General features: G+C 60.8%; 1 protein-coding gene across 4 annotated transcripts in view; it reads left to right on the forward strand.

The window, feature by feature from the left end:
* Nucleotides 1–16,030, forward strand: part of ITGB2 (integrin subunit beta 2) — a 39,616-nt gene extending 23,586 nt beyond the window's left edge. For all 4 annotated transcript variants that reach the window (XM_011224760.3, XM_019799496.2, XM_034654483.1 and 1 more), the window contains exons 3-17: nt 932–995; nt 1,316–1,404; nt 3,869–4,049; nt 4,943–5,113; nt 5,467–5,708; nt 6,921–7,076; nt 7,367–7,462; nt 9,280–9,369; nt 10,518–10,658; nt 12,184–12,371; nt 12,476–12,720; nt 12,883–13,102; nt 13,342–13,547; nt 15,228–15,394; nt 15,547–16,030. In XM_011224760.3, coding sequence (XP_011223062.2) covers nt 932–995; nt 1,316–1,404; nt 3,869–4,049; nt 4,943–5,113; nt 5,467–5,708; nt 6,921–7,076; nt 7,367–7,462; nt 9,280–9,369; nt 10,518–10,658; nt 12,184–12,371; nt 12,476–12,720; nt 12,883–13,102; nt 13,342–13,547; nt 15,228–15,394; nt 15,547–15,609 — 2,319 coding nt within the window. In that variant the 3' untranslated portion in view covers nt 15,610–16,030. The remainder of the gene's footprint in view (nt 1–931; nt 996–1,315; nt 1,405–3,868; nt 4,050–4,942; nt 5,114–5,466; nt 5,709–6,920; nt 7,077–7,366; nt 7,463–9,279; nt 9,370–10,517; nt 10,659–12,183; nt 12,372–12,475; nt 12,721–12,882; nt 13,103–13,341; nt 13,548–15,227; nt 15,395–15,546) is intronic.
* The last annotated feature ends 6,807 nt before the right edge of the window (nt 16,031–22,837 follow it).

A 22,837-nucleotide genomic window follows, 5' to 3' on the forward strand; every position in this document is an offset into this window, starting at 1 on the left:
GGCTGTATTGATCTTTGTTTCTGATCGAACAGGCCCCTTCCTCCCTGCCACCCCTGATTCCTGGCTTCTCTGCACCTTGTCTGCTCTCTTGGTCGGGTAAAAAGACCACAGCTAGGTACAGAGTTCTGAGACGGGGGGTGTTTTGGGCCCAGCCCAGATCTGGCAGCCCCCGGCTAGGGCCAGTTTCAGGGAAGGGTGTGGCATCCCAGCAAGGGCGATGTGGCCCATGCTGACCGCCGTCCAGCAGTCAGTGGGTCAGAGGGTGCCCTGTGTGCCTTGAGGACCCAGAACACGAACCTGAACACCAGGCCTCCCCCAACGACCTTGACCCTGGGGGCATCGGGATCCGTCAGTGACCAGGCCCCGTCTACGGCTTGCCTCAAGTGCTGGGTTTTTAAGGACAGCAGGTGTGTCCAAACAAAACCATGGTCACCCGGAGCTGTGGCTTCGGGCATGGCAGACATGGACTCCGGGTGCTCACTTGCCCTCCTGCAGGGGCTCTGAGCAGGCGGCCGGCTCCGGCCTGGCGTCCGGGAGGCACTCCGGCTACTTCTCGTCCTGCTCCTGGTCCTGCAGCCAGCAGGAGGGCCGGGACGAGCGGGGCCCTGCTCGGAGCTCAGCGCTCAGTTCCCTGGGGACTCAGGCATGACCCAGAGCGTTCAGCACCAGACCTGTGATGCGCGTGTGTGCCGTGCATGTGTGCGCTGTGCGTGTGGTGGGCACGCACATGTGTGCCTCGGGCTCGTCCTCAGAAGCCCCGCGGGCCCACGCTGCACCACTCAGGCCGTTGGGGGAGGCCCTGGATGGGGCTCGCCCCGGTGCTCCCCAGCCAGGGCGGCAGGGACAGGGCTCTGCCAGCTCTGCGTGGGAAGGCCGGCCAGCCCCAGCGTCCGGGGTCCGAGGCCCTGTCACTGACCCCTTCCCTCCACAGGCCATGCTGCGCCAGGCGCCAGCCCTGCTGCTCACGCTGGGGGGTCTGCTCCTCCCCTGGTCAGGTGAGTTCTCGACATCCTGGGTCGGGAAGAAAGGGGCCTGCCCCCCATGCTCCTGGGCTGAGTTCCAGCGGGTGCTTTGGAAGGACTGTGCCACGGGAGCAAGTCCCAGACAGTGGCCTCAGTGTCCCCATGCTCTGCAGCCCCTGGAGGCGTGGCTCCACGAGCCTGCCTTCCTCCCACCCTTCTTGGTCTTCCTGTGGACCCTCTCCCCCCACTTTGGGCTCCTGCCCCCCCCATTAAGGCAGCATGAGCACCATCCTATGTGTGTGGCTGGGCCCACGGGCAGGCCCCTCTCACGGAGCCGTGTCCTCTTGCCCCAGCTCTGTGCCAGGAGTGCACCAAGTACAAGGTCAGCACCTGCAGGGACTGTGTGGAGTCGGGCCCTGGTTGCGCCTGGTGCCAGAAGCTGGTAAGAGCCACTGTACCCCGTGTCGCCCCAAGGGTCCTCACACCTGGTGTGCCCGTCCCCCATGCCCGTGCCCCGGGCTGGGCACCCTCCCTCTGCCTCTGGAGCTGCTAGCACCCAGGGGCGCCACTTCTCTGTCTCTCCTCTGTGTTCTGAGAGACAGACAGACTCGGCCCCACCCGGGGTGGCCGCGTGCAGCAGCCCAGGCAGGAGCCACGACCAGAGGACACGAGGACGCACACAGGGAAGTGAGAGGGACAGCTTTCAGTGCAGAAGGTGTGGGAAGCTCCGCTCGGGGATCCCAGCTCCTCCGCTGTCTTTTGTTGTGTTCATGTTTTAGCTGTGAGGCCTTCTGGGAAGAAGGGCAGAGGCCCAAGGCAGGCAGGGCACTGTACCCAAATTGACAGCTCCTGTCCCAGGCCCACCCTCCCCCTGGAGAGAACCCCCAGATCCGACCACGCCCTCCGGCCCTGGGGCTTCCTGAGGTTCTGATGATGCAGGGCTGGCTGGAGACCCACACCTCCGTTGTGCAAATTTTTCCAGCTGTTCCAATAATGCCTTTGATAGCATCTGCTTCGGGCTGTGACGACCCGGACCCCACTCTGCCCGGGGCTGTCCTGTCCTTTTAGTCTCCCGGAGCCATGACATCAGGGAGGCTCTCCTGCCTCAGCTCTGTCGTGCACACCCTTGACATTCCTGAGTGCAGAACAGCAGCCGTGCGCAAGGCCCGGTGCTCCCTCTGCCTGGGTCCAGGGCCTGTGTCTGGCAGGAGCCCCCACGGGGCTCACGCAGTCACTGTGTCCCGGCATGGGTGACCTAGCTTGGACCTCTCAGCCGAGGTGGCATCCGGCAGGCTTCTCCACCATGATGTCACTATTTACTCTTTGCAGTGAATAACTAATTTGTGGGGAGATGCGCCGAGGCCAGGAGGCCTTCCGCTTCCCGTCAGGCTCACACCCCCTAAGGTTAGCGCCCTCGGGTGATTCACGCCTGAGTCCCTTAGTCCCGCGAGGGCTGCCGTCCAGCTCATGAACTCTTGTAGCGCCTTCTGATGTGACGAGGGATCTCCTCCCCGCCCCCCGTCTCCCTCCCATCCGTGTGGACCCGTAGAGTTTTAGAGTTTTATTTTATTCAGTATCGTATAGTGTGTCACTGTCATCTTGAGACTCAAATAGTTCGATCTGGCCGCGGGGAGCCCCCCTCCCCAGGCTGGCTCTGTGTCCCGTTAGCGCCCCTCGTCATTTTTTTTGAGCACTTCCTTACTCCAGAACAAGATGCCCCAGGCCCAGCCCCCCGTCCTGGCCCCAAGTGTGGAACTGACATTTCTCGGGAGGTTCCTGGTTCCCTTTCAGGAGAAGTGGGGCTCCTGACATCCGCAACACATTTCCTCATTTTCTCCTCCCTCGGTGCTGGGACAGGAGCTTCTGAGTGGCCCGCCCACAGAGTGGCCCAGCCTGGGGCACAAGGAGCCTACGGAGAAGTGGGGTGTGGGGTGTGGCCTCTCCCCTTGGATGCAGTGTGACCACAGCCCTGGGGGTGAAACGTCCCCCAGCAGGCTGGAGTCCGTCACCCTCCGTGAGCTTGTTAGAGTCGAAGGAAATACGGTTAGGCTGGTTAGCTTCCGCGCGGATTACGCGGATTATGTGGGAGGCTTTTGTCGGTTCCTGGGGCGTTCCCTTGATTTCTCAAGTTCCTCAAGCATTGACAAAATTCCAGGGGGAAACGTCAGCCCTCCCACCCCACTGCGGCCAGCCCAAGCCCCTGCCGCGTCTAGCCCGCCCCACACGGCTGCCTTGCCCTTCCTGAGTCCCCTTCCGTAAAAGGAAGCAGAGAGAGGTGTCTGTGCCCTTCCTTGGCCTCGTGCGAGCACGCACGGAATGGGGGCCCTGCTCCTGCCACGTTTACAGGGGCAAAGCGGGCCTGAGGACATTGCCGTGGACCCAGGACCCCCACACTCCTCTCCGAACATTGAGGGGCTTGGCCCAGAGTGCCGGCCTGCGTGCCAGGGCCCCCGGGGTCCCACGTGTCTTCTCTCGGGAGGACCCCTCCACCGACGCTTCTGCGGCTGGTGGGCACGGCCACCCCCGGCCACCCCCGGCCACCCCCAGCCACCCCCCGCCACTGCTGGCCAGGTGCCCCAGCAGGCTAACCCTAACCCAGGGGCCAGCCTGGGGCTGGAGACATGGGTCCTTCAGTCACCTCTGCTGCTGGAGGCAGTGGGGGGCACGTGCCCTGTTCCCAGGCTGGGGTGATCTAGGAGCCTCATGGAGAGGTCGTCGGAAGGTGGGTGTCTTCCTAGCTGCCCAGCCTCCCACCCACCCCCACCCGCGAGAGGACGTCTATCTTGAATCACAAGTGCAAACGAGGACGGGCAGCCTCCTCGAATGCCCGAGAGTCCATCTCGGGCAGCGCCCACAGTGTGGCCCCCACATTTTCTCTGCCCTGCTCCTGACCCCCACCCCCCCAGAACTTCACTGGGCTAGGGGAGCCGGACTCCGTTCGCTGTGACACCCGGGAGCAGCTACTGTTGAAGGGATGTGCGGCTGACGACATCATGGACCCCAGGAGCCTGGCTGAGACCCAGGAGGACAAGAAGGGCAGCCAGCAGCAGCTGTCCCCGCAGAAAGTGACGCTCTACCTGAGACCAGGTAGGCTTGGCCTCAGCCTGAGTGTGTGTGTGTGTGTGTGTCGGTGGCACAAGCGTCCCCCCCGCCAGGTCAGACAGCAGGTAGGCGAGACCCAAGGACTGTTGGAAACCTCCAGAACAGTTGGAGCTCCCCTGCGGGCCTCTCCCCTCTGCCTGCAGGAGGACGCCCCACACGCGCTATCTGCGGCCGTGTGTTTCTGCTCTGTGTCCTTTCCAAATGGGAGAGGGAACCATCTGGGAAACTCTACTCTATCCCACTCTCAGAACTCCAGGTGCTCTTGGCAGAGTAAAGGCTCTGTCAAGTCCTGTAGCCAGGGAACCTGAGTGACTGTTTCAGTGTTGCTCACACGGACTGGACCACAGAACCTGTCAGCGCTCCCAGAAGTGCCCTACAGGAAAGCAGACAGGGCGGAATGAGCAGGACCCTGGGGACAGGCAGGGCGGGGTGGGGGTGGGGCGTGCCCTGTAGCAGCGCCAAGAGGGCAGCCCAGCAGGGAGCTGGCGGCTGGAGGCACGGACAGACAGACAATTCAGTCACCCCTCCCTCGAGCATTCATCCTCCCGTCACGTGTTTGCTGAGCACCTGGGGCTGGGACCCAGGCCTGCACCAGGATGGCTGGGGTGCGGGTGCGGGGCGTGAAGCAGGCTTGCCCGGGCAGCCAGGTACACCTGCATCGCAACAGTGAGACGAGCAGCCAGCACTCAGCGGTAGAAGCAAGTCTGGAACGTTCCATCTGGGCGTGTGTGTTCCTTACGGAAACTCCAGGCTAGCTGGGTGCCCCGTGACTCATCCATGGGCCTCAGAGGAGGGGGCAGTCGTGAGCATTTCGGGACCTGTGGGGGACACGTGGGTGCCCCCGAGACACCCTCACTCTGTCCCGTCTCTGCCGGCAGGTCAGGCAGCTGCCTTCAACGTGACCTTCCGGCGGGCCAAGGGCTACCCCATCGACCTGTACTACCTGATGGACCTCTCCTACTCCATGCTGGATGACCTCATCAACGTCAAGAAGCTGGGGGGCGACCTGCTCCGGGCCCTCAACGAAATCACCGAGTCCGGCCGCATCGGTGAGGCGACCCCCTGAGTCCCAGCCGGCCCTGCTGGTCACGCGCCTCCCCACAGCCACGCAGGCCAGGGCACGGGGCGGGGGCCTCTGCCAGGACCCCCCAGGCCACCGCCTCTCACCTCTGCCCCCTCCCCGGCCGTCGTCTCTGCGTGCCGAGCACACACTCAGGGCCCACGCCGTTCGTCCGCACACACAGGTCCGCCATCACACTCAGGCACGTGGGCGTGTGCAGACCGCCCCCCATGTGCCGTCGTGGTTTCTCGCCTGTCCTGGTTCGCAGCAGGGAAACCGAGGCTCGCGGGCAGGCTCGCCGCCTCCGCCTGCCCTCCCTCCCTCATCCTGCCTGCCCCTCAGGCTTCGGGTCCTTCGTGGACAAGACGGTGCTCCCCTTCGTCAACACGCACCCTGAGAAGCTGAGGAACCCGTGCCCCAACAAGGAGAAGGAGTGCCAGCCCCCATTCGCCTTCAGACACGTGCTGAGGCTCACCAACAACTCCAACCAGTTCCAGACAGAGGTCGGCAAGCAGCTGATTTCCGGAAACCTGGATGCCCCCGAGGGTGGCCTGGATGCCATGATGCAAGTGGCCGCGTGCCTGGTGAGCTGCTATCCCCATGCCGGCCGCCAGCCTTTCCTGAGCCTGCAGCGGGCAGCCCCAGGGCCCCCCTCACTGGCCCCACCGCCCCGGGATGCCCGGGCAGCAGCACATCTCAGCACTGGCCTGTGACACGGGGCAAGTCTGTTGACGCCTCCGTCTAAGTAAATGATCTCGTAAGGCGAGAGCGCGGGGCGGTCTGATGCCAGCAGCTCCTGACCGCGTCACCCCCTGCCGCTGGCTCCCCCCCAGGGAAGGGGCATCCGCATCCGGCATCCCCCTGCATGTGTTTTCAGTGGTGGGTCCACCGGCCCCTCGCCCCAGCAGCCCTGCCCTTGCCTCCTCGAGGACCCTGCTGGTCCTGCCCGGTTCCGTCCCACCAGCTCTTTCTATGCTGTAAGTGTCTTGGGACGGACCACACCCTGGCTTTTTGGGGGTTTTGTTTTTTTAAGATTTATTTATTATTTGAGAGAGAGAGAGTGTGTGAGGGGGGAAGCAGCAGAGAGAGAGAGAATCCCAAGCAGATGCCCCACTGAGCACAGAGCTTGACACGGGGCTCGATCTCACGACCCTGAGAGCATGACCTGAGCTAAAACAGAGTCAGATGTTCAACAGACAGAGCCCCCGAGGCGCCCTTTTTTTTTTGGTTTTGGGGTTTTTTTAATGTTATTATTTATTTTTATTTTATTATTATTTTTTCTAACACCCTGTTGTAAACCTTCACCAACCAGATTCCCGTCTCCCAGCGTGTCTGTGGGCCCCCAGGCACGTCGTCCGCATTTCTGTTTTCGTGCACTGCCGTGCTTTACAACGCGTGTGTCGCTAGCGTCCCTGGCTCACCCGTGTCCGTCTGTGAGTCCCTCGGTTTCCGTACTCTTCCGTGTCTACCACGTCTCCGTGCTGTAACACGTTTCTGCGAGGGTTCTCGTCCGTGTTGGGACGCGTTTCCTTAGGAACAGCCCCTGGTTAGCCACAGACGGGGGTGTGCGCTTTCCCTCCGCCCGCCACCGGCCATGCGCGTGGGCGTTTCTCGAGCAGGCCATGCTGCTGCAGTCCCTACTGGGCGGGGGACCTCGAGTCCTGTGGCTGGTCCCAGCTGGGGTCCTGTCTCGGCATCCTCCTGCTCCCCAGAAGAGCCGGGAGCGGGGCACAGGCACGGCACCGGCTCCGAGGCTGCTGGGGAAACTGAGGCCCGTCACCCTGCCATCTTCCCAGGAGGAAATCGGCTGGCGCAACGTCACTCGGCTGTTGGTGTTCGCCACGGACGATGGCTTCCACTTTGCAGGCGACGGGAAGCTGGGCGCCATCCTGACCCCCAATGATGGCCACTGCCACCTGGAGGACAACATATACAAGCGCAGCAACGAATTCGTGAGTGGCCCTCCCGTGTCCCCCCGTGTCCCCTGGCTGTGGCGTTGGGGGCTCTGCCCCAGGGGAGCGGGGAGCTGGCGGCACAGGGAGTCCAGGGGGCTGGGGGGAGGTCAGTGTCCTCTGGTCTGGTCTCCGTCCAGGAACTTACCTTCTCTTGCTGCGAGCTGACATCGCACCCTGGAATTGTTGGGGGGTGGGGGGTCTAGGCCTCTGGGCCCTAGGTGGAGCAGACGGAGGACCTGGGGCTCTGTCCCTGACCTCCGGGGCATCTGACCAGACCTCCCCTCCAGGACTACCCGTCGGTGGGCCAGCTGGCACACAAACTGGCTGAAAACAACATCCAGCCCATCTTCGCGGTGACCAAGAGAATGGTGAAAACCTACGAGGTTGGTGGGGCGGGGTCCTGAGCAGCGCATGGGGGGCCGTGGGCGTGGCGGCGGGTGGCGGGTGGCTGGCCCCGGGGCGGGCAGGGGGTGGATGGTTACGCAGCCGCAGTGCGTCATGTTTGAGTCTTTCCGCAGACCCAGTTCTTGGTTTAAATGCACGCACATTGCAACATCAGTACTTCCATCAAACATCAGGTGCACAGGGCTGCGCCCCCAAAACAGCGCGGGCAGTGCTGTCCCCCAGGGGAAGCTGCTTTCGCTTGCTGACCGCACTTCCTTCTCTGCTTCGGGAACCCTGGTCTGTCCGGACTTCACGGAATGACTGTTCCTGTTCGGTTCTTGTAGGGCACGGGGCACTTTCTGTTCGGAGGGCAGCTTTTCTCCTGCCCTTCCTGCCCTCTGTCCTGCACTGTGTGTGCGCCGTCCGTGCTGGAGCGGGCTGGCCTCCTCTCAGCTCTGGTGGGCTGCAAGCGCACCTGCTGGCCCCCCCCCCCTCCCTGGGTCCTGCTTTCTGTGGTGGGGGAGGGGGGTGCTGGGGGGCGGTGGCCAACACCAAGGCCGAGAACCGGCAGCTCCTGCTGTCAGTTTTCCAGACTCCAAAAGAGGACAGGACCCTCCAGGAGACAGAGGAGGGGCAGGGGCAGAGGCTTAGGAGACCCCCTGAGGTCGGCAGTGAGTGGACGCTTGCCAAACCACAGGGACAGGGGCTGCGTGCTGGGCTGATGACCGGGGGCAGCCGTCAGGACCTGGCAGGCGCTACTAGGGGGCACAGCAGGTCCCGGTAATGTGCGATCTGGGCAGGACAGCGCGGTGATGGGGTAGAAGCAGGAGGTTTGAACCGCAAGCCTGCCAGTGTGGACGGTGCCCTGGCGGGTCCCAGGCCTTTCTGAGCCTGTTTCCTGACCCTCGTTCATGCGGCTCCTGGTGAGGGGTGTTGAGGCAACCCAGAGCCTGTAAGGACAGCACTTGCTAGACTGTCCTTGGTGCCCCACACCGAGGGAAGAGCAGGTTGGAGGGACAGGATGGGGGAGAGCCCAGCTTCCCGGCGCCCGGGGGCGGGGTGAAGGGGGTTCCTGTACCCGGGGTGGAGGGGAGAGGATGGTGGAGGCCACAGGGTGTTGGTGGCTGGGCTGTGGCGGGCCTTATGGGCTCCATGGAGATACATGGACTCTATCTGGGGAGTCACAAGGGGGTGGGGGAAGGTTTTAGGGCAGAGAAGTGACCCAACCATCAGTTCATAAGGTACAGTGATGATTCAGTCTTTTGTGAAAGATAGCGTGAGGGGAAGAGGGGGCACAAAGGTGTCCTGGAGGCTGGCCCCAGGCCTGTCTGCGTTACAGGTGCTCCAGCCTGGCCACGCTCAGGCGCCGTGGGCCCCCCGGCCTGCTGGAGCCCTCTCCCATTCCTGCTTCACACGGTCATTACTAAACTTAAGTTACATCAACACACTGAAACACTCACCCCTCACGCCCTCCTGGTGGTGTTGGCACATTTTGTGATTCTCTGCCCTGGGCCATACCTGACATATCCACACGGTGGGGACACTCGGTCATGGTGGCGGGGCACAGCTCTTCCCAGCAGGCCACGAGCTGGACGTCGGCCACGGAGGAGTGTTCACAGCAAGGGAACCGGCTGTTCCCGAGCCACTGACCCCATGCCGTCTTAACGGAGAGCGACGCTTTCTGGGGGGGGGGGACAGTCTGGGCCGTTTCACCAGCAAGAAGGAAACCCCAGGGGTGTTACAAACCCCAGGGACCCTGTGGCTCCCGTGGCCCCAGGGCTCTGGCTGAGACGGGTCTGGTCTCCTTGCCCAACAGAAACTCACGGAGGTCATCCCCAAGTCCGCAGTCGGGGAGCTGTCGGATGACTCCAGCAACGTGGTGCAGCTCATCAAGAATGCTTACAACGTGAGTGCCCCTGGCGCTCCGCGGGGTCCCCGGGGCCGGGCAGACCCCTGCCCTCCCCGCCACTGGCCAGCGCAAGGCTGGTCTGCCAAGACGAGCCCTGCCTCCTAGGGCCACCGGCAGGCCTCCTGGACTAACGGACGCTGGCTCCTCCCAGGGGGCAGCCAGGTCCTCCCCCTGGGGATGGCGTGGTCTGTGCCCTGCCTGACCCTCACCTCTGCCCTCCCTGAAACACGCACACCAGCCTCCTCCTGGGCCACAGTCCTGGGGGCCTCCCCAGGCACTGCAGGCTGAGAGCCCCGGGAAGTGCCGGGCCCTCGAATTCAGCTAGAGCGCTGGTCCTGTTTGCTCCTTGTGCCCTTGTGGGGCCCAAAACCCCCAAGGCAGGCCCCCCCGTGGCTTCACACCCACGACACCGTCACTGCTCACTCACCTCTGTCTCTGTCTGTCTCCTTCTCTGTCTCTGTCTGTCTCTCTGTCTCTGTCTGTCTCTCTGTCTCTCCCTCTGTCTCTGTCTCTCCTTATCTCTCTATCTTTGTCTCTCTCTCTCCCTCTCTGTTTCTGTCTGTCTCTCTGTCTCTGTCTGTCTCTCTGTCTCTCCCTTTCTATGTCTCTGTCTCTCTGTCTCTCCCTCTGTCTCTGTCTCTCCTTATCTCTCTGTCTTTGTCTCTCTCTCTCCCTCTCTGTCTCTGTCTCTCTGTCTCTCTCCCTCTCTGTCTCTGTCTGTCTCTCTGTCTCTCCCTTTCTATGTCTCTGTCTCTCTGTCTTTGTCTCTCCCTCCCTGTGTCTCTGTCTCTCCCTTCCTATCTCTGTTTCTCTATCTCTCCCTCTCTGTCTCTGTCTCTCTGTCTCTCATTTGTTTACACAGTTTCCCCAGCTCCTAGCCCGTGCCAGGCACTGCACGCATGGTGGTGGGTGGGACCGTCAGGCCCCGTCCTCGTGGCTGTGGCCTGTCCTGGGGGGCCGTGGCAGTGGTAGCCCTGCCACTGCCCACAGGGGGCTCAGGACCTGCTCCCTCCCCAGCTCTCCGTGGGTGCACAGGCGGAGGGAGGGATGAGCGACACCGAGGTGTCAGCACCATGGGCCGGCTGGGAAGGGCCCGGGGACGGTGGGAGGAAGGCCCCTAACCCACAACCGCTCTTTCCCCCCAGAAACTCTCTTCCAGGGTCTTTCTGGACCACAACATGGTCCCCAGCACCCTGAGAGTCACCTATGACTCCTTCTGCAGTAACGGGGTGTCGCAGGTGGACCAGCCCAGAGGGGACTGCGACGGCGTCCAGATCAACGTCCCGGTGAGACCCCGTCCCAGCCTTCTGGAAGGTTCTCTCCCAGGGACAGCTCGGGGTGCAGCCAGGCCCACCGCTGGCACAGGGACAAGCAAGGGACAAGAGCCAGCGTCTGCCGCCAATCCGCTCCTTTCCAAGGCGGCCAGACACTGCTGTGTAAGGCTGCGTCTCGCATGGTAGGGAGAGGTGCGCGGCTCAGCCCCGGGCTCCCCCAGTGTGGACCGAGCACGGAGGGGTGGCAGCGCCCCCTGGGGGCAGATGCCGGGCAGCGCGACCCGACCAGGAAGGGAGTCCTTTATCAACACAGCACGTCCGGTTTGCTTTGGTCTGGTTTCCTGATTTTTCTGTTTTGGGGTTTTGGGGGTTTTTCTTTAAGTGTTTTATTTTATCTATATATTTTTAAGTAGGCTCCACACCCAATGTGGGGCTTGAACTCGTGACCTTGAGATCAAGAGTCAGATGGTCTGCTGCCTGAGCCAGCCAGGCGCTCTGTTTTGGTTTTTTGACAAAGATATTAAAGCATGGGCCACATGGAAGATTAGAACTAGGCGCTGAGTTATTTCCATAATATTTTGATTTTATTATGATCATAAAAATTACATTTTTCCTTTTCCTGGCTGTGAACTAATATTCAGCAAAAATACTTGCTTTTATTGTGGTTTTAAATAGGACATTGGAATTCTTTCAACTCTGTCACTTGGTAAATGTTGCATATAGATTTTTACTGAGCTATCTCTCGCTCACACGGGGTGACCCACACGGGAATTTATTCAATCTTATGATGGGCTGATTGCTTCTTACACATTTTCCCTGGTATTTCTGCTCTACCTGAATGTCCCCTATAGCAATTCATTTTGTTTTATCTGGGGTGTGGCTTGCTTTTGACAAGTCCCTGCTCCTTGAAGCTCCGAGCTGCTGACCTCAGGGGTGCAGGTGGGTGGCGGGGACTCTGCTGTGTCCCACCTGGTCCCCCGGGGCATGGTCTTTCTCCCTTATTCACGGTCAGGGCACAAGTCCATATCTAGAGTCTTGGGCCTCCTGCAGGATTCCGGTATCTCAGTGTTCCAGACCTAAGGAGAAAAATCTATGTCCTTTCCAAAGTCACTAGACTTCCTTTCCAACACATGTGTGTTAAAAATGTTCTAGAGACAACGCCCCTCCCCCCCACAGCCTAAAGGCAAGCCAGAAGATGAGGGGTGTGGGGAGCAGCATGGGCTGGGAGGGCCCCAGTGGGCCTGCCGCCCCCATATTCCCTCACCTCCCTCTCTGGGGCTCCAGACGTCCTTCTCTCTTTTCTCATGTCAGGTCTCAAGTCCTGGATTAATGCAGACTGATCTGTGTTCTTCCCTGCCTCCCCTCCCCACACTTCCCTGCCCCCCCTCCTGGGGCCCTAGTAAAGGCTAGGTCCCTCCCCCTGCTCCAGCCGGGCTCCTGGACAAACCCCGTGTCCAGGCCGCAGGGCCAGCAGATGGGAGCAGGGCGTGGCCCCGCCGTCCCAGCCTCGCCTGAGCCCTGCTGTTCTGCACGACAGATTACCTTCCAGGTGAAGGTCACGGCCACGGAGTGCATCCAGGAGCAGTCGTTCGTCATCCGCGCACTGGGCTTCACAGACACGGTGACCGTGCGTGTTCTCCCCCAGTGCGAGTGCCACTGCCGGGACCTGAGCCGGAACCGTGGCCTTTGTGGCGGCAAGGGCCTCCTGGAGTGTGGGATCTGCAGGTGAGGGGGTGAGGAGTGGTTTCAGCCAAGGCCGGTGGAGTCGGAGAGGGGGCCGGCAGTGCCGCGTCCCCCTCGGAACCCGAGCCGGGCCTCTCCCGCTGCAGGTGCGAGGCTGGCTACATCGGGAAGCACTGTGAGTGCCAGACGCACGGCCGGAGCAGCCAGGAGCTGGAGGGCAGCTGCCGGCGGGACAACAACTCCATCATCTGCTCAGGGCTGGGGGACTGCCTCTGCGGACAGTGCGTGTGCCACCAGAGCGACATTCCCAACAAGAAGATCTTCGGGCGTTACTGCGAGTGTGACAACGTCAACTGCGAGCGCTATGACGGGCGGGTCTGCGGGGGCGACGGTAAGCATGGTGTGGGTGGGGTGTGGGCGGAGGAATGGCGGTGGAGTGGACAGACAGCGTGACCCGGGCAAGCGGGGCTGTGGACCGAGGGACAGGCAGATCTGGGCGAGCAGGTGGGGACAGACGGAGGGGCGGGGCTGAGTCCTGGCCTCTGTCCTGCAGACCGGGGCGTCTGCAACTGTGGCAAGTGCCATTGCAAGGACCGCTATGAGGGCTCCGCGTGCCAGTGCGAGAGGTCCACCAGGGGCTGCCTGAATGCCGAGGGCTACGAGTGCAATGGACGCGGCCGGTGTCGCTGTAACGTGTGCGAGTGTGACGCAGGCTACCAGCCGCCCCTGTGCCTGGAGTGTCTGGGCTGCGCGTCGCCTTGCGGCCGGTACATGTGAGTGCCCCCGCCCCACCCGCACCCCCATGCTGCTCTCCAGCCCCCCAGGGCTCCTCCGTGAGCACCTCTGTCCTCCCTGTGGCCCTCGCCCATGTCACTGCAGGCCCTGCCTGCCAGGCGCCCGCCCGCCCCCCAGGGAGCCCCGCTTGGCACCCAACCCCCCCAGACCTCTCCCGCTGCCTGGCACCGAGCTCTCGGGCGTGTGCACTCGTACTCACACTCACACTCCTCCTCAGCGCCTGTGCCCACTGCCTGAAGTTTGACCAGGGCCCGTCGGGGAAGAACTGCAGCATGCTGTGCAAGAACGTGGGCCAGCTGAGCGCCCCCCCAGAAAGAGGCCGCAGGTGCAAGGAGCGGGATCAGGACGGCTGCTGGATCACCTACACCCTGCGTCAGCGGGTCGGCAGGGACAGCTACGACATCCACGTGGACGACAAGCGAGGTGGGGCCCATGGGGACCTGGGGCCTCCGCCACCGGCCAGGGTGCCTCTCCCCACTCAGAAGGCTGACCTGGGGGTTAGGCAAGTGTCCACAGCCGTGGTCCTACCCTGGCCTCTCTCCCTGGCTTACGTGGTGAGCCGTGAGAGGCGGTGCATGGCTTGTCCCCGCATGACAGCGCTGTTCTGAACCAGGGGACTCTTCTGGGCTGAGTCCCAACCACTGGACAGCTGCCTGGGGCTTGGAGGCATGGGTCCCAAGAGCTGGTCCACGGAGAGCTGTGTGAGGACCACTGTGGGCTCGGATCTCAGCTCTGAAGGGGGGCCTGGGGCCAGGAGCCCAGGAGGCACACCTTCCTAAATGCTGCTTGCTGGTCCGTCACTGGGCTCTGGGGCCATACCTGGCCCAGTAATGGTTGAAGACAGGGGGACACCAATCTTGTCCTCATGGGGCTCATGTTCCACGGGGATGGAGACACAGTTGGCCATCAGAGCTGCATTTTCGAAAGCCGAATGCAGACCCACAAGGGACCGCTGTGGGATGTGGGCACTGCGGTGTGGAGAGGACATGTGTGGAGATGGCAGGGGTATGGGGGCAGCATGGACAGAGCCTCCCCTTGAATGGAACATGGGGGAAGCAGGAAGGAGGCCGGTTTTTAGGAGGCACTCTGGGTGAGTGACAGTGGTGGACACACGTGCGTGCTGGGCTTTGGGAGCGTGGTGGGGTGGGTTTCAGAGCTGCAGACAAGCAGCACCCAGGGGCGTGCGGGGCACAGAGATGCTTAGCACCCCCCCTTTCCTGCGCAGAGAGGCTGAGGGAATGGGAGAGCGGGGCGGGGAGGCCCAGCCCCTCGGGTAGACGCAGCAGCAGTGGGCAAGCCGTGTACCAGGCCCTTGCAGGCCTGAGACCTGCTCCCAGTTGCCCTCCCCCAGTGGGAACCCAGGAAGGCAGGTGAGGCTCAGGGCCTCTGTGTGGCTGCGGCCCGCCAGCGTGGAGAGCTTTCACTGGGTTTCTGTGATGGGCAGATCTGGGGTCACGTCCGGGTTTGTGCCACCGTGGCCAAGTTGTTCACCCTCCGTAGGACACTAGGGCGCCCTAGAAAGGCCAGGATGATGGAGGGAGCATAGAGAAACATGGGTGTCCGGGGGCAGGCAAATAAGGGCTCTGTCCCCTGGTCAGGGGCTGAGGTGTGGCCCACCCTGGCCCCAGCCCTGAAGGAGGAGGTCGGGGCATTAGGACCCCACCTGGTTTCCTCAGGAAGGCTTTTACCAGCTGAGTCCTCATCCCCAAACTCAGCTAAGCTGTGGCGGGGCCTCGGGCACCATTTCCTGCCTGAGGACGAGCTCCATCTCAGCGAGTTTTGGTGATGGGGCCATTGGCTGTCCCAGCTGGTGGTAACCGAGTCAGGAGGCTGGTGTCTTGTGCAGGCTCTGCCCTGGCTACGGGCATCCTGAGCCCCATTTTCTTTCTGTGTAAACAAGGGGACTTTAACTTTCCTGCGGAGCCCCAGGGCCTGGCCTTGCTTGCTGGCTGGGGCTGGCCGCTCCCTCACCTGCCTGTTGCCTTGATGGTGAGCACAGAGGTCCACGTCAGCACCGGCAATGACCTGGGCAGGGCACACATGGGGCTGGGTGAGCCGGGGAGGGTCTGACACTCACGTCTGTGTGCTTCCTCCTTGCCTCAGAGTGTGTGGGGGGCCCCCAAGTCGCCCTCATTGTGGGGGGCACCGTGTCAGGAGTCGTGCTCATTGGCATCCTTCTGCTGGCCATCTGGAAGGCTCTGACCCACCTGAGTGACCTCCGGGAGTACAAGCGATTCGAGAAGGAGAAGCTCAAGTCCCAGTGGAACAACGTGAGTGCCTGTCCCTGGGTGGTCGAGACCGTCCCCCTGCAAGTCCACTTGCCCCCGTAGTTCGTCCTCAGAGCTGGGAGCCAGGGGAAGGTACCCCCACTCCTGGCTCTTTCTTCCCCTCCACTGACAAGTTGCATTGCTTTTCCCGCCAGGATAACCCCCTTTTCAAGAGCGCCACCACGACAGTCATGAACCCGAAGTTTGCTGAGAGTTAGGGTGCTTGGTGAAGAGAACGCTGTCTGAACCACAGGGAAACATCCCCAAATCATGTCTCCTCCGTCAGGCTCCTCCAGGGACGGGGCTCGCAATCCCTGACAATTTCTCCCATTAACCGAAAATCCACTGTTGTTTTCTGCTGTTGAAATAATAGGTATGGTCAGGTGACAATATGGACACATCAGAAGGGACAGCCTCCCCCTTCAGATGTGCCTGCCCTTGCGGCACAGACCTGAAGAAGCAATGGCTTGGGCCTTAAGAAGAAGTTAGGTGCGTTTTCCTGTAAAACTTAGAGTGGCAATCTCACTGTGGCACAAATTTATTTATATTTGAACTTATCAGGGTATAAAATCACATCCCATTGATGATATTGTTTCCCAATCGTGTGTACAGAAAAAATAAATAAACCTTCAGTCGAGGCTTTGCGTGGAAGCTGGCCTCTGTGCGCCCTCAGAGGGTCCACGTGACCGCGGGCTGGGGCGCGCGCTTCTGTCCTTCCTCACCTGTTGGCCGTGTGTCCGTGGCCCTCCCCGCCCCAGCCCCTGCCCCGCAACCTAAGCAGCTTTTGGAAGACACAAGGTGGCTTCACGGAAGGGGGCCGTCTACAGAGCCGGGAAATAGGCATCTCTGAGTTTTAACGTAAGTTTGTTTCCCATGGGCTGTGTCACGGGTGATCTGGAAGTCACGTTGATCCAGAGCCACACAGCCACGGGAGACAGCCACGGGAGACAGCCACAGGAGACACCCCCGTCCTGCGGAACCGCGGTACGTGTTGGTGTCCACTGGCGACAACCAGGACACGGGAATGGCCGCAGGTGGCACAGGTCAGCAGGCTCGGCGTGGGCCGGGGTCTGGGGGTGAGCCCGTTGGGGGACATCCCGTGGTCCCGGGGAGAAGGGCCACGCTCCAGTCCTGCGCAGCCACACCAAGGTGCGTGCTCGCTCTCAGCTCCGAGGTACGTGGGTACGAGCGAGGCCGAGTCGGTGCGGACAGAGGGGAGCACGCGCGTGGCTCCGTGGTCACGCGCACGAACATACTTCCAGAGCTTTGTCCTTACATCACTCTCTTCACACACACACACACACACACACACACACACCCCAGCCCAACTCTGGACTTGGAAACAGGCCCTCAGCAGGGTGTCCGGGTGGCTCGTCAGTGGGGCGTCCAGCTGTTGGTGCAGATCAGACGATGATCTCGGGGTCTTGGGATGGGGCCCCGCGTCGGTCTCCGTGCTCAGCGTGGAGTCTGCTTGCAATTCTCCTCCCCTGCCACTGCCCCCCCCCGGCACGCACCTTCTCTCTCTGTCTCTCAAATAAATAAGTAAAATATTGACAACAAACAAGAGAACCCGAGCCACGCACTCAGGAAGCCCACGGCCCACCGGAAACGCATCGATGGTGCGTGGCCGCATGCCGGTGGCCGTGGAGACAGGCTGAGCAAACACGCGTCCTCCTTGCTGTCAGGAGGCACGCGGAAGTGCCCACGGACCGGGGACCAAGCCACAGCTGTGTGCTGCGCAGGAAAAGCAGGGGACGCGGAGCTTAGAGCGAGGCTTCAAGACAGAAAACCGAGGACTCGCCCGTTCACCGCGAGCTGCTAAGAATCCTTGCCGTGGGCTGTGCCTTCCGTGGGGAGCAAGCGTCTTTCCCACCCCAGGGCGTGGGCGCCAGCCTGTTCCTGGAGGCCTCCTGCATTCTCATCCCCCCCAAGGCGACACCCCGCTTCCCCAGGCCTGGCCCAGCACCCACCCCGTCCCGGTAGCCCTAGAAACCAGCCAGAATCACAGGTCGCACTCCAGGAGCAGAGCAGCCCTGTTCATACACCGCAGGCCTGAAACAGGGTGGCGAAGGCCAGCCTTTCAGCACACGAGCGGTGCTGCCCCCTTCCGTGCCGAGAAGAGTCAGGCTTTACCTGATCTACGCAAAAGTGTGAAACCCAACCGAACAAAGTGGAATTGCTTTCAGATTAGGTTGGGCTTCAGGTCACGCTGTGGTCTCCCCGCCCCATAATTGTTGGTGGCCCTGCCCAGTCGGTGGTGACCCTCCCCTCAGTAAGGCCCCTGTGTGAGATGAGTCTATCCCACGTGTGGCCTGCGTGCCTGAAGCCCCCACTCTGGACCCCAAACCCTTGCAGACACCCAGTCATGTCCTCGGGAAGTCTGGCCTCTTTCCACCAGACTGCTGTCCTTCCTCACGGTCCCTTCCCAACACAGCAGGTCTCCACACGTTCAGGGGTAACCCTGTTTCCTTTTCCTACAACAGGGCTGTGATTCTCTCACGCTGCCCTGTGCCCCCTCCCTCCCCAAGCCTCCAGCTGGGGCCTCCACTCTCTCTCAATGAGAGGAGAGAGGGACTGGGTCGGGGTCGGAATGACCTGGGTGTAAATCTACAACCAGGCCCCAGGGGCCAGTGATAGAAAAACTCTCTAAAGGCCTGATAGGCAAGGGGGGCGACTTTAGATTTCCGTCTAAGTCAGCATGACGGCGCATAGACTTTGTTTCAACCAAAAGCCTGACTTCTGGCCCCGCTACTCACGCATCGTGCACTGCTTCGTGAATGAGCCAGCTGAAGGACAGCCGCCTTGTCCTTGAGATCCCCGTCAGTGCCCCTGCTCCCCACGTTCCTTTATGATAAAACTCATGATTCCTGCCAATATGTTAAGCTATAATCTTTTTAAAGATTTTATTTATTTATTTGACAGACACAGAGAGAGCGCGCACACGCGCACGCACACGTGCGAGGAGGGGAGCAGCAGAGGCAGAGAGAGAAGCAGGCTCCCCACTGAGCAGGGAGCCTGATGCGGACTCGATCCCAGGACCCCGGGATCATGACCTGAGCCGAAGGCGGACACGTCACCGGCTGAGCCACCAGGCACCCCAAGCTATAATCTTCTGAGCTTTTATAAGATGTGAACAAAGTCCATGACCCTGTAAAAACTGTCCATTGTCTGGTGCACTTCCTTCCCTGTGCAGAGCGTGTTCTCCAGGCAGCTGTCCTCACTTGGACTCGAAGAAAACTTCTTTTAGAAACAGAGAAACTCTACTTTCTTACAGAGATTCTCAAGGTTTGTTCATTTTTTGTCAACATCAGCTCTCCTGGTTTGCCAGGGACGTCCTGGCCTTAACCCCAGGAGACCATGCAGCCTGGGCTAACCGGATGGTCGGCCACCTCTGAGGGTGTGTTTTGACCACACCATCAAGCAGTTACCTCGATCCTCCGAGGGCACTGAGCACATGTCCCTCCAATCCGACTCCGTTCCGATCCCGTCTACCTGAAGACAGCATCAGATCCCACAGGCTAGGGACTCGGGCCGACCGAGCTGCGTCTCCGCCTTCAGACGCAGGTGCAAATCCAGGCTGTCGTCTGTGCTTCCGGTAATCGGCTACAGATCAGATTGAATTAATCTGCTAGAGTGGTTCACAGGACTCAGGGAAGCAGCTTACTCACTGGGTTTATTACAAATCTCGGTTTATTACAAATGATATGAATGAACCACCAGACGAAGAGATGTGTAGGGCAAGGTCTGGGCAGGGGTGCCGAGCTCCACGTCCAGGGGGCCACTCGCCCCGTGATATGGTTTGGAGTGTTGGGGTCCAAAGCTGACGGCCCAAAAAATTCTTGAGATGTCTTTGGTGCAAAAGGACCCGGGGACAGAAAGAGCGGCCTCCACGGGACTGTGACGAGCACCTTAGACACTAGGAAGTTGGAGGAAGTAAAGACAAAGGCAAGTTGCCAACGGACTGATAAGCTGAAGACTCAGGATACTGGAGGCCGGGCTACAGTCAAGCTAGGGCCATTCTTCCCTCTGGTAAGAAGGCTGGGAGTTTCCTGGAGGAATGTGGTGCTCTGCCTGCCTCAAGTACTGCACAAAGGGCTGCATTTCACAAGGACACTTAATTTTATCTGCATTTCCTTCTGCCTTGATTCCCTACATCAACACCCTAGCACCCCCATCCTGCCACAAACCTGCAACTGGGCATATGTGGAGGGTATCTGGCTTTGGGTTCCTGACTTTGATCCTAAATTCTGTGTAAGGGCCTCTCTACTCTATGTGACCTGGGGCCCTTTGTTTCAGCAGGTGGGGGAGCTAGAAAGGCCAACGCCCCATCGCGGCCCATGCTGGTGGCGCATTCCAGCTCGGGGGCCTCAGTCCAGCCTGCACCTGGAGAGCTTGAAACGACAGTGTCCCACGAGGTTCTGACTTCATTGCTGGGGGGGGCGGGCGGCTGGCAGCCTTGCCTATAAATGTCCCTCGGTCTTGCTGGTGTGCAGCTGGGTGGAGAATCACTGACCCAGAGCCACGCTGCCCACAGGCCCAACCTCAGCCACGAATTTGTTAGAGATGCAAATTACTGGCCCGGCTGCAGACCCGTGGCGTAGGGCCCCCCCACCCCGCGGTGGGCTTAGCCATCTGGGTTTTGTCAAGTCCTGCCGGGGATTCTGAGGCATGCTATACTTTGAGAACCACTAGGTGAAGCTGAAGGGTGTCTAATGATGGACATAAACGTGTGGTCTGTGGGTGAGGACTGCAGATGCTGTGTGTGCAGGGGGGAGGCCAGCTGAGGCCAGGCCTGGGCTCATACCCAGAGGCGTCTCCAGAAACAGGAACTGTAGGGGCGTCTGGTAGTTCAGTCACTTAAGCATCTGACTTCTTTTTGTTAAGATTTTATTTGAGAGACAGAGGGGGGAGGGGCAGAGGGAGAAGCAGACTCCCCGCTGAGCAGGGAGCCTGACATAGGGCTCCATCCCAGAACCTGGGATCATGACCTGAGCCGAACGTCACCCACGGAGCCACCCAGGCGCCCCAAGCATCCAACTCTAATTTCTCAGGGTTGTGAGATGGAGGAGCCCTGTGTCGGGTCACCCATGTCAGGGAGGAGCTGGCCTAAGGCGCTCTCTCCCTCTGCCCCTCCGCACCAAAAAGAAAGAAGCAGGAACGAGTCAGTTACTCCCAGTCCACTTCCTGTTTTGGTGACATAGTCCCACTAATTTCAAACAATCCTCTTGAAACCTTCCCCCCTTGTCCCTGTGGGATAGAGTGGAGCTGGATGAGACTGGTGGAGGCTTGCATCTCACTGTCTGAGCGACCTTGAAAAAGTTTGTCTTGTCCCTAGAGCCCCCTTCCACCTGTTCTGAGAGGACTCCAAGAGACTGCTCACGGGGGTCAGGTGGCTGGAGTGTTCATTGCCTTCCATCTCTGTCCAGGGCAAATCCCTGTGCCTCAGAGGCCCGATGTGGCAGGGACCTGGGCCAGCTCCAAAGCCATGCAGCTAAGTGTCACCACAGCTCCCACTGGAGCCATCCCACACACCGGGCAGGGTCTGTAGCACCCCTTAATTCAACCGTGCAAAATGGGCCCCAGACTGCCGGCCTCTGTCCGTCCCTCCCTCTGACTCAGAGGCCCCCGCGCACCCACCTGAGAGGTCCTACAGACCCCTCCAAGGCTGCCCCAGTCCCTGGCCTTCAAGCACTCCCTCTGTCCTCAGCTGGGCTGAAAACCTCCCAGTGTCAACAATCACAGATTCGATGTGTTACCTGGCTAGGGAGCAGCTCTATTTTATCACACGACCTTTCTGAAGTAATTCCTTAACTTTTAGTCTCGATGACAAAATCTGATGGCACACTGACCACAAACAAGGCTGGTGAAAATGTCCAGCAAGTGACTCCCGTACACATGACTCCGAGGTAGGGTCCGGGAGCTGCAGGACCAGGGGCTCTGGCTTCCACCTGACGACCAGCATGGTGTTTGAGGATAGCCCTGCTCCCCCAAGGGGACCCCGTTGTGACTGTGTCTGTCTAATTCCTTAGCTATCTTTCTGGAAAAACCATACGCTCTTTAGGCTGCAGACTGCCAAGAGGAATCATCCCATTGGAACTGTGCTTCTTATGATATCGGGGTCTCTCTCCACAAGTGTGAGGTCTGACATCGGAATAATGCCACCTCCTCACTTTTCAACAGGACGCGGACTCTAGTTACCCAGTACTTTGGAACTTCTGTGTTCTGGAATTGTTGCAAAACTCAGTTGTCTTAAAATGCCATTGCTGGGGGCGCCTGGGTGGCTCAGGTCACCATCTCAAGGTCCTGGGACAGAGCCCTGAGTAGGGTCTCACGCTCCAACGGGAGTCTGCTCGTCTCTCTTCCCCTCTGCCCGCTTGTGCGTCATCTTTCTCACAAAGAAAAGAGATGCCATTGCTGATGGCACTGTTTCAAACGTCACAGTGTCCACTGTGTCCAATGTCCTTCAACTATCCTTAAGTTGTTGCTGTGGGTTTGTGTCGTTAGGGTGAAAGCATGTTGGTTTCCGAGGCCACGCTTCTAAAACCAGGCAGGCGTTCATTCGTTTGCAATGGCAGGAACTGGCGAGGCTGCCCTGCTAGCCCTGAAGTCCCCTTCTTCTGGCCCCGAGACCTCAGGCAGTTACCGAACCCTCGGGGTGGTCTGCCACATCCGAAGCACGGGGCACAGACAGGGAAGCACAAATACACAGTGACCAAGAGTCCTGGCACACTGGCCCTGGGGGTTATGGGCAAGCTAAATTCTAAGGGCTGTGGGGCCCTCCTGGGGAGGGGAGGGCATGGTTTTCCAGGCCACACGCAGAATCCCGGCACGCCGACTGGGGCGCTCTAGAGTCCCAGGTCAGCCTGCAGAGCCCACCGCAGTCCCGCCCCCCTCGGCGCTGAGGCAGGTGTGGACAGCAGTGCCACACGGCAGCGAATGGCATGGGGGGCCCCGAACGCCAGGGTGAGACCCGCCCCAGCCGTCCCCCCGCGCCCGAGGCCCCCCCTGCGTCCCCGAGGGCTCCTCCGGACCTGGGGCAGCGGGAGGTGCACGGCCCGCTTCGGCGGACCACTGCCACGTCCCACCCCACTGTGGTCACGAGAGCCAGTGGACGCCTGCAGTGCGCAACATTCCTCGAGCAGCCTCCCAACGAGCTCGGTGGGGAGGCGAGAGGCGGGGGCGCCGGCCCAGGTGCGTCTCTGCGAGAAAAGGGGTTGAGCTCCGCGGCTTCTCTGACTCCGGCGCCCGCTGCACTGCGAGCTCTCTGTACGCACGGGTCCCGTCCGGCGCAGCCGGGGCGCGGGGACCAGCGTGGCGCCGGCGGCGGCACCGTCAGGTCCCGGGGCCACCTTGCCGGACTGCCTCACGGCTTTCGGGCCCAAATCATCGCACCCCTGCCGCCCGGGAATGCATCCTCGCACTCCCGCAGGCGCACCGAGCCGAAGC

The sequence above is a fragment of the Ailuropoda melanoleuca genome, chromosome 1, assembly GCF_002007445.2.
Source record: "Ailuropoda melanoleuca isolate Jingjing chromosome 1, ASM200744v2, whole genome shotgun sequence".
NCBI classification, from domain to species: Eukaryota; Metazoa; Chordata; class Mammalia; order Carnivora; family Ursidae; genus Ailuropoda; species Ailuropoda melanoleuca.